We start from the raw sequence: 12,878 nt of genomic DNA, 5'->3' as shown, positions 1-12,878 counted from the left end.
GAAACTAATCCAAGGATTCACAATGTCTTGAGGAACTCTCCATTCATCAGGTGAATTGGCACTGTCTAACTCACAGACATCTCCAGTGTTAATATGTCTCCAGGCTCTGTTAAAGCAGTTCTGTACATGATGTGGCGACACAGAGTTCCAGGCTGTTGTGATGGCTTTTACTGCGGCAAGCAGATTCCAATTTGGGGTCACAGTATTGTTTACAGCAGCACAAATTGCAGCTCTTAAAAGTCGCTTACAATAAGCTCTCTTCATGAGAGAAATTATTCCTTGGTCCACGGGCTGAAGATTGCTTGTCGCATTTGGTAGAAAAGAACTGAACCTTTATGTTGGGTAAGTTCAGATCCTGTATGTTATGGGCAGCACATCTGTCTGATGTAAGAAGAATATGTCTGTTTTGGACAGCCATTCAACTGTTGAGACAAAGAAGTCACATGCAAAATGATGAGCCAGTGACTCAAGCTTTCTTATGGTGAGAGTAGAAGCCAGGTAAAGTCTCCATATTTATGTATTTAAAACTTAAAGCAACTCTATTACATTCTCCGACTAAATTGCTGACCTGATGTTGATGAAATTTGGTATGGAGACAACCCAACCCCTGAGGAAGAGCATAGGCCACTCTCACCCTGTCGTGAAAATTATCAAATTTGCAGCACAATGTACACATTGTGCAAAGCACAGCCACCACAATAGCATGAAGCACAGATGCACACTGCCGCCCCCCTCCCCCCGCCCACACCGCTCAGCAGCAACACTGCATGCTGTGCCACTCCATGGGTTGTGGTGACCAGAACAGGGTGCAAACCACAGTTCATTTCATCACAAACTATGCCCGCCATCTGGGCTGTGAGGCCGTCCCACAGGACGACTAGCCGAACAGGTAACAACAGACAGCCTCACCTGCGAAGAATTGTTCCGCACCCACCCCACCAAATCAAATACAAAATTGCAAATCAAGGCATGATAGGTACAGCACAAAGACCATGTCCAGATGTGGTTAAGAAACAAATGTTTTTAAAACAACACAGCTTCTCGGACTTACTGATAACCCAGGAACAAAATTTCTCACTGCCATCCACATTACATACAATGGCAACAATTATACATCGTTTGCTACTACCTCCATTGTGATACTTTCATCTTTTACATTTCAGGAGTAATTTGGAAAAATTTGTACAGAAGCCCAGCTTTGTTCATATTGAACACATCACACGAGGCATACTTTTCCCTCACTCCATCAAAATCATGCAACCAGCTGTTCACACTTTCTTCATCAACTTTATTTGCTTCAACACAAATGATACACAAATGATACTGAATGTCTCTTCTGAAACTGACACAGCCAACCAGCAGAACAACTAAACTCACTGACGCATATATTTTTGGCAATCACATTTGCTTTTGATTGAATCATAGGACCACTTAAACGTATGTTAGATGCACAAATGTGATTGAACCATTCTAGCGGTAACATCTTGATGTTTTCATACTTTGCACTACAAAATCATTTGGATTTTTTCCTGGAACCTGATGCAGCACCATTACTGATTTTTTCTTGATTCTTATCATGGATAAAGTAGATTTGGGAATTACAAACAGCTCTAAAATGGGTGTTTTCTTTGTAGTATTGTCCACTTCATCTAGAATTTGTAATATTGTCCACTTCATCTAGGATTTTAAGCTTTACCTGTTCATTTAGAGTTGTCTGTTTCTCTTTGACATGTTTTACATGCTACCATGTGTAGATTTTTATTCAGTATTCGAGCTTGATTTGGCTACAACTGAAAGAACAGTATCCTACATGAACAGGAACATTCTACAAGACAAAACTGAAAAACTACAAAATTAAGTGAAAAACTTCTACAGAAAAGTCAAATGGAATAAAATTATGCTGCCGACTTACTACACATGGTATTGTAGTACTCCACAAAAGATTATGAAGAAGCATGCACCTAGATATATCTCCTAGAAAATACAACTAACAATAACTTGAGTAAGACTAAGGTCATTAACCATCATAAATAAAATGGAAAAATACAAGTTTGATTTTTGGAAAGAAGAAAGCAACAAGCATGCACTGTTTTCAACAAAATGGCAAAAAGGAATAAAAGAATTTAAATATTACAGTAACAGTCTTTTTGCATTCAGAGTTTTACTCCTTAGATCCTTTCTCACACTTGTGTCCTCTATGTACAGCCACTAAAACCTTCCTATATACAACATGTCAGCATCCTTACTTGCAACTACAAGAGCTCTTGAAACCCATATTCTTATCCTGCTCTCGACTATTCATCCCTGTACCTATTTCTCTCCAACCTCATTTGCACTTAAGCCACTCTCCCAAATACAACTACTCATTCCAGTTAGATTGCAGCAATTTGTGTGTGTGTGTGTGTGTGTGTGTGTGTGTGTGTGTGTGTGTGTGTCCTTTGATCAATTCGAGTTCAAAAGCTGGACTTCAATGACTAGCACCTCACTTATGAGCCCATCCGCTTCTCAGTATTTTCTCTGTATGCTGATTGGATGCCTTTTCTGCTATCACTATTTGTACTCAGGATTTTTCCATTCTTATTCTTTTTTTTCCCTAGCATTTATCATATCTAGTACGGGGCCCCATTCCCAGGACTTGGCAAATTTTATATTGTTATTTAACTTTGAGAGTGGATGTTCTTCATGATGCCACAGATGTCAAAGTAACATAAGTGTGGAAAGGCTGTGTCATCTGTCCGTGAATCACGTAAACTTTGTTGTGTATGTTATCATATTTAAACTGTTTGCTTATCAGATTCTCTGATGCAGAAGTTGGGCACCAGCCCAGCATTTGTCTAAACAAGTGTGGGAAACAACATTGAGGCTGGCCTGTGTAGCAGCCAATGGACGTTACCTCAGTGTACAGATTCAGTTCTGGTCTACTCCAACCCCCTGTCTCGCTAAATATTGGACTGCACTTTATAGTATATGTGGAGGTTAGTCTTGATTTTCCATTATTATAATAAATTCTTTCAAGAATGAGAAATTACTATCTTTATGAGTGAAGCTCCTTAAAATTTTTATTTAAGTCCTCCCATAAAAATACAATTGTTATCTTTGTTCTATCATTGTCATTACAACCATTCACAGTCAAAAACTTAGGAAAGAGTATACTAATGCTGTGAATGTAGATGTGTACATATAGTAGTTTTTTTGGGAGGACTAAGGCTGTGCCAACACTGTTAAGTTGTTCACTGCATAGAAATTGAGCATCTTTGCACATTCTCCACACCATTACATTCACTTGCTCATTACCATACCTTTGGTTGCTCTATTTCCATTGAAACCTGGTGAACTATTCACATGGGAATAATTTACTGGCTACTTAGGCCCTGAGAAGCAGATAAGTAAAAGAAAAAGGACAATTACTGGCTGAAATTTTGGATAATTGCCTGAGCATAATCTAACTCATACAGATCTTTATATTCAATTCCTTTTTTTCCATCACAATATTACCCATTAATATGTTATTAATGATCTTCATTGAACCATATGTATCCAAAGTGTCCTTAAAACATACTACTGCATTAGCTTTTATGGTACAATGTTGATGGATTGGTGCGATACATTCTTTATCATGGTGAGCAACTTCATCAAGTTCCAGATAACTTCTGTTTTGTTTTGTTTATATCGATATGTACAACTAAATATGGTACACATCTTTCAAATTTCCTGAGACTTTCATCTTTCCAACCATCACCTGAGTATCAATTAAAATGCTCTTAATTTTATTTACACATTGTTCAGCTGTCAATCAAGTCCTAATACTGAATATTTTGTAACTTGATGGTACATCTCTTTGCCTTTGGCCATCACAGCTGTCACAATAAAAAGAAGCAAAATCAGCACCAGCTAGTTATAGACTATTAGCAGTGATGTACATTCATCTAACAAAATGAAACTGAGAAGGAAGGATTATTTGAAATATCCGTATAACACTTCCTATGGAATTTAATAAATGTTGACTTATGTTGAATATATGATTGTTATAAAAAAAGAGTCAGTATTATTTTTGATCTTACAAGAATGGAAAGGCATTACTTACATCCATCTCTTTTTGTCCTGAATTACACTCATACTTCTAGGGTATTTTTTACATACATATGTTATCAATGTTTTACAACAACTATTTCAGTTTATATGATCTAATCTTTTACTACGTGTTCATTCCAGCTTCATTTCTTCAGTCTGATTTCCTATTTTCAGCTACAAGATAGTGGTCTCTGACTAGTAACTCACTTTGATTCCTTCTTTCAAGCAAAAGTTGTTCCACAGAGCTTTATCTTCCAAAGAGCAGTTGATCATGTATTCAGTAGATGATCGGGTCATTCTCCCAACATCTAGTCATTTTCTGACTTGGGTTTTATAAATATCATTTCAAAGCTTTCTACCCATTACATGCATCCACAATGAGATACAGTATATTTCAGAATGTGCAATATGCATTTCTTTGCAACATGCCATAGTTGCTTTTGGAATACTTTTTTTTCATTTCATTTGTCTTAAAATATAGGATTACACTATTTAACATGTTTATTATTCTTGAAATCAAAAAGAAGTTTGTATTGTAGAGTCCTCCAATCTTGTCATAGGTGTGTTCCAACAAATGTTGTTTGGACAATCCTCACTGTACTTAAGTCTCTCTCTGGAGACAATTGATGCAGCTCTGGCTGCTCAAGACAGCAGTCCAATTGAGAATCCTGGCCTGAAACAAATTTACAAAAGGAAGATTTGCCCCACACACGACAAGACTGAATCTGTTCTGGCTCCAGTACCTTCCTCATACTTTCAGTCGCATCTTACATTATCTTTTCCTCATGAAAAGAAATAAAAAAAGCAAGTTCAAGTTTATCTCTGTAGTTCAGTGGAATAATTTATCTTTCAAATGTAACAATACTGATTACTGATGTAGCTTTCTAAATGGGCAATACTATGTGACATTGTGACATATGAGAGTAGCAACTACTACCAGATCAGCACTACTAACCCATGTTCAATGAAAAAGTTAAACAACAACCTGAACTTGACCACCACCTGCAACTAGTTTTTTGGGATGAAGTTGGGGAGCTTTCATTCCAAAGAAAATTTTTATTTTGATTGGTTTTACATTTGTTGCATCCCAAATCATTCACAGTTCTCATTCCTCTTCTATTTATTTTGCTACCCCATCCAAATTACTCTATTTCTTTCATTTCACTGGCCATTCAACATGACAGCATTATCTTACATGTTGTCTTTTTCTTCCTACTGTACACATCTTCCAATCACTATAACAGTCATTCTACTGCTTTTATTCTTTTCCTGTTATTACTTTTATATCCAATTGTGTTTCTCTCCTATTGAATCTTGGCTGTGTAATTGCTGGAATTTTCTTCTTTTCTATTCTTCTTTCCATGATTCAACACCACTTCATGTCACTGATGCATCACTCACCAGTTCTGCAAAAATGTACTTAGGTCACTATTCAAGAGCAGACCTGGTTAATCTGAAAATTTAAGGAACTTCTCAGCCTATTTCTATGTTTTGTTAAGGTTTGTCTTCAAACAGAACTTTGAGGCTATTTCTTCTGAACTGAGTATGCTAATTCCTGGGCTGAGATTGATATTTACTCTCCCTTTTCTCTTTTTTGATGGTTCAGAAACAAGCTGGCTGTATTTTATGCATTTAGGATCTGGAAGAGCTAGAATAAATTTTTAAAAGGGTATTTGTAATATCTGCTAAATTATTCTGTAACATTTCAATATTTTTAGCTCTGCACTAAGAAAACTACCATTGTATTACAAACAGCAATAAAAGTTTTCATATTTGGTCAAATATACATAGATATTAAAAAGATGCTTACTTTCAGAATTTTCAAAGGACGAGAAGTGTACTGGTTGAACGTAATTGACCAATGCTGATATTTCAGCACCAGCCTCAGTCTCTTGAGCAGCTGCTTTCTCAGCAGGAATCTTATCATGTAAACCCTTTGTTTCTTCTGCAACATCATCTTCTATTTCATCAGCACTGCTGCTCTCATCATCGTCGTCATCTGAAATATTATTAAAGGTTTAGATCATTCTCAGCACACTAAGTTGAGAAAACACCAGACACAAGGAAAAAGAATCATATAAATAAAACAAGCTGCAGTAAGTTCCTTGCATTGTAGTTAAATTCAAATCATGAAATATTAAAAAACAATATTGTGAAACAAATACTAACAAAGAGATAGAGGGGCTGGCCAGTACTTACCTCAGCTCAGTACAGCCGATAGATACACAAAACAGAACAGAAAATTTACGTTCCTAGCTTTCGGCCAAGTGCCATTTGGCTTCTCCCACCCAACACCAGTCCCTCGGAACTGCAGGGATGGGAATTTGCACTCCAACACATCCTTTCATCCTGCCACCGCCCTGGACTGAACCTATGTTAAAACAACCTCACTCCCATTTACTCTTCAGTCTTCTCCTCTTTCCCTTTCCTCTTGAGCCATTCACACATCTTTTCATCCTACATACTTGTGTTTATCTTTATACTATATACCTCTTTACTTCTGTATGCATCCTCTTTGGTTTGAAGCTGGCACAGTACTTACAGTAGAATATCTTTGGCTTTCCTCTGACAACCATGCCTCCATCCTTGCTACCCTCCCTGTTTTCCTTTCCCTGTTGCTTCATAACCTGGGTTGTGAGTAACTGAATCCACTTTCCCTTCTTCTCTTTCTTTCCCCTCTCTCCTCCCTGATCAAGGAACAAAGTTCCGAAAGCTAGGAACGTAAATTTTCTGTTCTGTTTTGTGTATCTATCGGCTGTACTGAGCTGAGGTAAGTACTGGCCAGCCCCTCTATCTCTTTGTTAGTATTTGTTTCACATCTTTATATGAGATTTTCCATTACTCATAAAAATCAATATTGATTTCATATGACATCAAAAGGGTCATATTCACAACCTAGTTCCTCTCCTATTCATTCACATGCCACATGGGTAGATCCTATCATAATGGAAAGTCTTCAGGAATCAGGAACAAGACAAGTTATTCATTAGCACGCAGAAGCTGCCTCTGTAACCTACTTCTATGAACTAAACAAATATTATGACTACTGGCTTCTGTAGATCCCAATAAGAAAGAGAGCACATTCCAATATGTGGAATGCATCAAAGTATACATTAACAAAAAAGAGTCAAGTAATCGAAACTTAACCTGCACACTGTACTAGTTGTAAAGCATCACTATCTTGCTTAACGCTGTTTGTGCTTATGGCAGCTAAATTTAACCAATTAAATCAGACAGAAAGCTACTACTGTGAAAAAGCTGGTGCCGTCTAAGTTACATTAAACAGCTACAGTTTATCTCCTATTGACAGCTTAAGATTTACAAGATTGCAGCAGTATTTTTCAAAGAAAATAGCTACTCATACGAGTAAATACAAAGTCCTGTTTACAATATATTACTACTTGCAATGATCACCGCTACTTGCAGTGTAGCTAACAGAGGTTTACAATACTTGAACCTAGCTATTCAGCAATTTGTAGGACGAATGGCTAATTAAGTACATTTCTAATTTTCTTTCTAATTGATTGGGATTTCCAATTTCATGCTGTATGTTGCCAAATGAGAGCCTATGTAATATATTTGTATGAAAAGTCTATTGGCAGTGCATGTAGTGTCTGTACAAGTAATCTACAGCATCTCTATTTGGCTGTGTATTTTTAGTGAATGCAACACTTGCTACCAAAATGAAGAAGTACTCAGTGCATTTGATGGTGGCCAATGATTTGAATGTGTAATCACCATTTCCACCACAGCTGTTTTTAGGGGGTTCAGTTTCATTTGGATTGGTGTTTAAAAAATAAAATTTAAAAAATCATTACACTGGTCAACCAAGACACACAAAATCAATTTTCAGCTCATCTTCTTTCTTTGTTGTTTCTATCTTTATAGTACTACTGCATCCCCTCATCATGCTGTCTTCTCCCTCCTTCTGTCCATGATTTTCCCGGTTTCTTATTTATTATGCCTTGAGAATTTTCTAAATCTAGTATTCTTTTCTTAAAAAAAGTTTCTTTCAGTTATTTCTTATTCTTTGGTGTCATTTCTTTTCAGTTCTTTTCTTTTTACTGTAATTCACACTACTGTTGACTTCCTATTCCAGAAATAAAGGAATATTTGTTTTGACAGTATGTTCTCATTCATTTAGTAGATGTGACCAAAAAATTTTAACCATCATTTTGGCATGACTTATGATACTTTCTGTATATTTTGGTACATCTCCTCATTTCTTCTCATTCTCCAACTATCTATTGTTTGTACTGCACCCATATTTTTCTAAAAATCTGTCCTGCAAGTCCTATATATTTATTCCGTCCGTCTTCTACTCCATCATTAAGCATTGAAATGCATATAAGCATCTTACTATTCTGGTATGGTGATAAGTTTTGTACAAAGTGTGTTCAAAAAGTTTTGCACAGTCGTCTCTAATTTTTTTAAATTTTTTGTAGGAGGAGAATGAAATTTTTTGTGATCATACTTGGAACATTTAGCTATAAGTTGGTATATAAAAGTATTTTCTTTGATTTACAGGTGAGCCATAATGGAGCGTGAAGTAGCTGTCTGGTTGCGATAACGGTCGGTGATGGAGTTCCTCTTCAAGACCGGCGATGACTCTGCCACATCGATTTACAGGAAGTTTCTCCCTGTTTATGAGGAGGACACAGTGGATCGGAGCAGTATCCAGCAGTGGTTGCAGAGGTTTAAAGAAGGTGATTTCTCTCTGCTGGAAAATCCAAAATGTGGTAGACCATTGACAGCAGTGAGTGATGTGAATAATGAGACCACTGATCAAAGCATCCAAAATGACAGACAGATGTGTGATGACACGACAGCTTGCTGAAATGACTCGTTTGTCATTGGGTAGTGTGGTATCAGTGGTACAGTCACTAGGGTACAGAAAAATCTGTGCACATTGGGTGCCTAGATTATTGACAAGAGAAATGAAAATGATGAGGAAGAACGTGTGCAAGGGTCTCACGAAGACCTTTACAGAAGAGTGGAAACAGTGTTTTGACAGCGTCATTACCGAGGATGAAACATGGTTGTTTTGGTCCGAACCTGAGAGGAAAACCCAATCCATGGAGTGGTGTCATCCGGGTTCCCCTCAGAAGAAGAAACCATGACTTTCACAAACAGCAGGCCGAAAGGTGATGACCTCTTCCTTTTGGGATCAGTGTGGTGTCATTTTCAGTGACCTTTTGGAGCCCGGCTCCCCAATTAACCTCGACCATTACTGTTTGTCATTGGACAAGCTGTGACGTGCAATCAAGACCCACAGACCACAGCTTCAGGGTCAGATCATCAGAGTACACCATGACAATGCCAAACCCCATACAGCCCTTATGACGCAGGAGAAAATCCCTACAGGCCGGACTTGGCTCCATTTGATTTTTACCACTTTGGTCGTCTGAAGGCCCACCTGGGTGGTAAAACATTTGATAGGGAGAAAGACCTTATTTCCTGTGTCAAGCGATGGTGTAAAAGTCAATCCCCATAATTTTACCAAAGTGCATTTACATCATGGAAAGAACATTGGGCCAGATGCGTCACAGCTGATGGAGGCTACACTAAATAAGTTCAATGTATAGCTAAATGTTCCAGGTATGTTCACAAAGAATTTCATTCCGCTCCTGCAAAACATAAAAAAGTTAGAGATGACTGAGCAAAACTTTTTGAATGCCATTTGTATTTCTAAAGATGTATTTCTTGTTGGTGGTATTTTAATTGAACTATAGGCCCTCTTCATTATCTAATGCTTACAACCTCAACAAATTTTTCTAGCCCATTCTGCTGTATAATTGTTTGAAAAAACACGTTAAAAAGTGTAGGTGATAAGCCTTCTTCTTGTCTAACACATTTCAAATGGCTTAGCTATTTCTCCCATGAATTTAAATTTAGATATCATATTTGTTAGAATCTTTGACTTGTGTTTGGTGATTTTCCTTTAACACCAAATTCTCTAATGACTTTATCTACTGTTCCTCTGTCTACAGGATCAAACATTTTATTGTAATCACTAAACAATACTATTATAAATTTTCTGGTTCCTGAAGTGAATTACTGACTCAAAGTTAATAACCAGTTCTGCACAGGATCTTCCATTTCAAAAACCACCTGACATTTAATACTATATTGTATGCCAATGGTAGAAGTAATCTGTAATTGTTGACTTTTCTATTTGTTTCCCTTTGCATGTACTGGGTGGATTAATGCTATTTTCCATGCTTCTGGAATGTTTAATGTTTTCCAAATGTTTTCAAAAAGCTAGTTTAGATCTCTTATCTGATCATTTCAATAATTCTGGTGTAATCAAGTCTCCTCCACTTGCTTTATTGTTTTTAAGAGTTTTGATAGCTTCGTGAATTTCAATTTCATCTCCTCCTTTTGATTCACTAATTGTTTCCACATTCTTGAGTTGGCTCGTTAATAAAGGACTTCCATCTTCATCTGTCTCTCCACCACCTCTCCCCTTCTTTAAGAACATCTTCTGGTTTTCCTCCCTCCAAAATAGTTAATTCAATTAACGATTTCAGGGAAAGCTTGCAACAGTTAAGACTGGGATGAGGTGTACACGGAACCTGATGCCAGTTTAAAATTTAACCTATTTCATGATACTTTCGTAAGTATATTTGAAAACAGTTTCCCTGAGAAAATAGTGAAATATGATTGCAAGAAACCATCTAAAAAGCCATGACTTACTTAAGGGATAAAAATATCTTGTAAACAGAAAAGGGAAACATAAGTTATAGCTAGAAGGAGTCATGATCCAGAAACAGTCAATCATTATAAAAACTACTGCATTGCATTAAGAATAGTCATAAAAATGTCCAGAAGTATGTGCATTATGTCAGAGATTAGCACCACTGATAATAAAATTAAAACAATTCAGAATATTGTTAAAAGGAAAACAGTGGAACCAAGAGAACAGGAAGACTGTATTTCTATCAAACCCAATGAAAAGTTAGTCAACAAAAAATCAGAAGTAGAAAATATTTTTAATGTTGTTGTTGTTCTTGTGGTCTTCAGTCCTGAGACTGGTTTGATGCAGCTCTCCATGCTACTCTATCCTGTGCAAGCTTTTTCATCTCCCAGTACCTACTGCAACCTACATCCTTCTGAATCTGCTTAGTGTATTCATCTCTTGGTCTCCCTCTACGATTTTTACCCTCCACGCTGCCATCCAATACTAAATTGGTGATCTCTTGATGCCTCAGAACATGTCCTACCAACTGATCCCTTCTTCTGGTCAAGTTGTGCCACAACCTTCTCTTCTCCCCAATCCTATTCAATACTTCCTCATTAGTTATGTGATCTACCCATCTAATCTTCACCATTCTTCTGTAGCACCACATTTCGAAAGCTTCTATTCTCTTCTTGTCCAAACTAGTTATCGTCCATGTTTCACTTCCATACATGGCTACACTCCATACTAATACTTTCAGAAATGACTTCCTGACACTTAAATCAATTCAATTCAATTCAATTCAATTTTTATTATCACATAACATGCCTTATACAATCAAAGATTGTGACATAGGTGACTTGTCAGTTTTTACACTATATATAACAATACTAAAAATACAATAAACTAATAATATACATGGTGTAACATCTTCAAAGAGTTATTTTAATTACAATTATAATGCATTGTTACCATTCATGAAATCTTCTACACTATAGTAACATTTATCTTTCAGATATTTTTCCAGGTCTCTTTTGGTGCCTTTTACATTTGGGTCATCCATATCTTTCCATATTTTATTTACAAATTTCATGCCCATATAGTATGGGGTTTTTTCATATGATTTTAAATGGTGGGTAGGTAACATGTAGCTCGTTCTATGTCTTGTATCATATTGATGCAAGAAGAAGTTGCCCTCAAAAAGTTGTGGGTTTCTTTTCGTGAAAGTGAGAGTTTCATAGATGTATATGCTTGGAATGCTCATTAGATCCAGTTTTACAAATAAAGGTTTGCAGTGTTGCTTTGGTTTTGCTCCCACCATTGCCTGGATGATTCTTTTTTGTAGTCTAAAAGCTCTAAGTAAATTTGTTTTTTCAGACCCCCAGAAAATTATACTATACCTAATGACTGAAACAAAATATGCATTATATACAGTTTTTCTTACAGCTAAATCAGTAATACTATACAAGATATTCATAATATATACAAGGCTATTCAGTCGACCCAGTATGTTGTCCACATGGCGACTCCATAACAGGTTTTTATTGACTAACACGCCAAGGAATTTGACACAGTCTGCAGTCTCTAATTTTTTGTCCATACACCTTATTTCACTTATAGACTGTGCAGATTGTTTTGTGGTAAAATGAACAATTTCTGTTTTTGTCAAGTTACTGTTTTTGACCCATGCCTCCACTTCCCCAAGTGTTTGTTCAATATGACGAATTAGGTCTACCTCATTTTTACAACAGACTACAGCTGTTGAGTCATCTGCATAGAGGATAGTGTCAGACTGGACCTGACATGGCATATCATTAATATAATATAGAAAAAGCAGTGGCCCTAATATTGAGCCTTGTGGAACACCTAATTGAGTGTTTTTTCAGCCAGAGAGAAATTTCTTGTCGTTGATGTTAATAAGTACTCTTTGTTATCTGTTTGCCAAGTATGATGACATCCAGCTAAGAGATTTGCCTTGAAAACCATAGCGTGCCAATTTTTGGAGAAGCAGGTCATGATTTACTGTGTCGAAGGCTTTGGACAGGTCACAAAAGATGCCTGACACACACATTCTATCATCAAGACATCTGCTGACTTTTGTGACTAATTCATTTATTGCATGGATTGT

The 12,878-nt window shown here is 36.7% G+C and overlaps 1 protein-coding gene across 1 annotated transcript in view; it reads right to left on the bottom strand.

Moving 5' to 3' along the window:
* LOC126416261 (1-phosphatidylinositol 4,5-bisphosphate phosphodiesterase classes I and II) overlaps window positions 1-12,878 on the bottom strand; it is a 395,393-nt gene that overhangs the window by 123,543 nt on the left and 258,972 nt on the right. Inside the window, exon 13 of the mRNA XM_050083891.1 lies at window positions 5,882-6,070. Coding sequence (XP_049939848.1) covers window positions 5,882-6,070 — 189 coding nt within the window. The remainder of the gene's footprint in view (window positions 1-5,881; window positions 6,071-12,878) is intronic.

Source organism: Schistocerca serialis, chromosome 8 (assembly GCF_023864345.2).
Source record: "Schistocerca serialis cubense isolate TAMUIC-IGC-003099 chromosome 8, iqSchSeri2.2, whole genome shotgun sequence".
NCBI lineage: Eukaryota > Metazoa > Arthropoda > Insecta > Orthoptera > Acrididae > Schistocerca > Schistocerca serialis.
The sequence above is the reverse complement of the archived record's forward strand: the minus strand, read 5'-3'. Positions and strand labels throughout refer to the sequence as shown.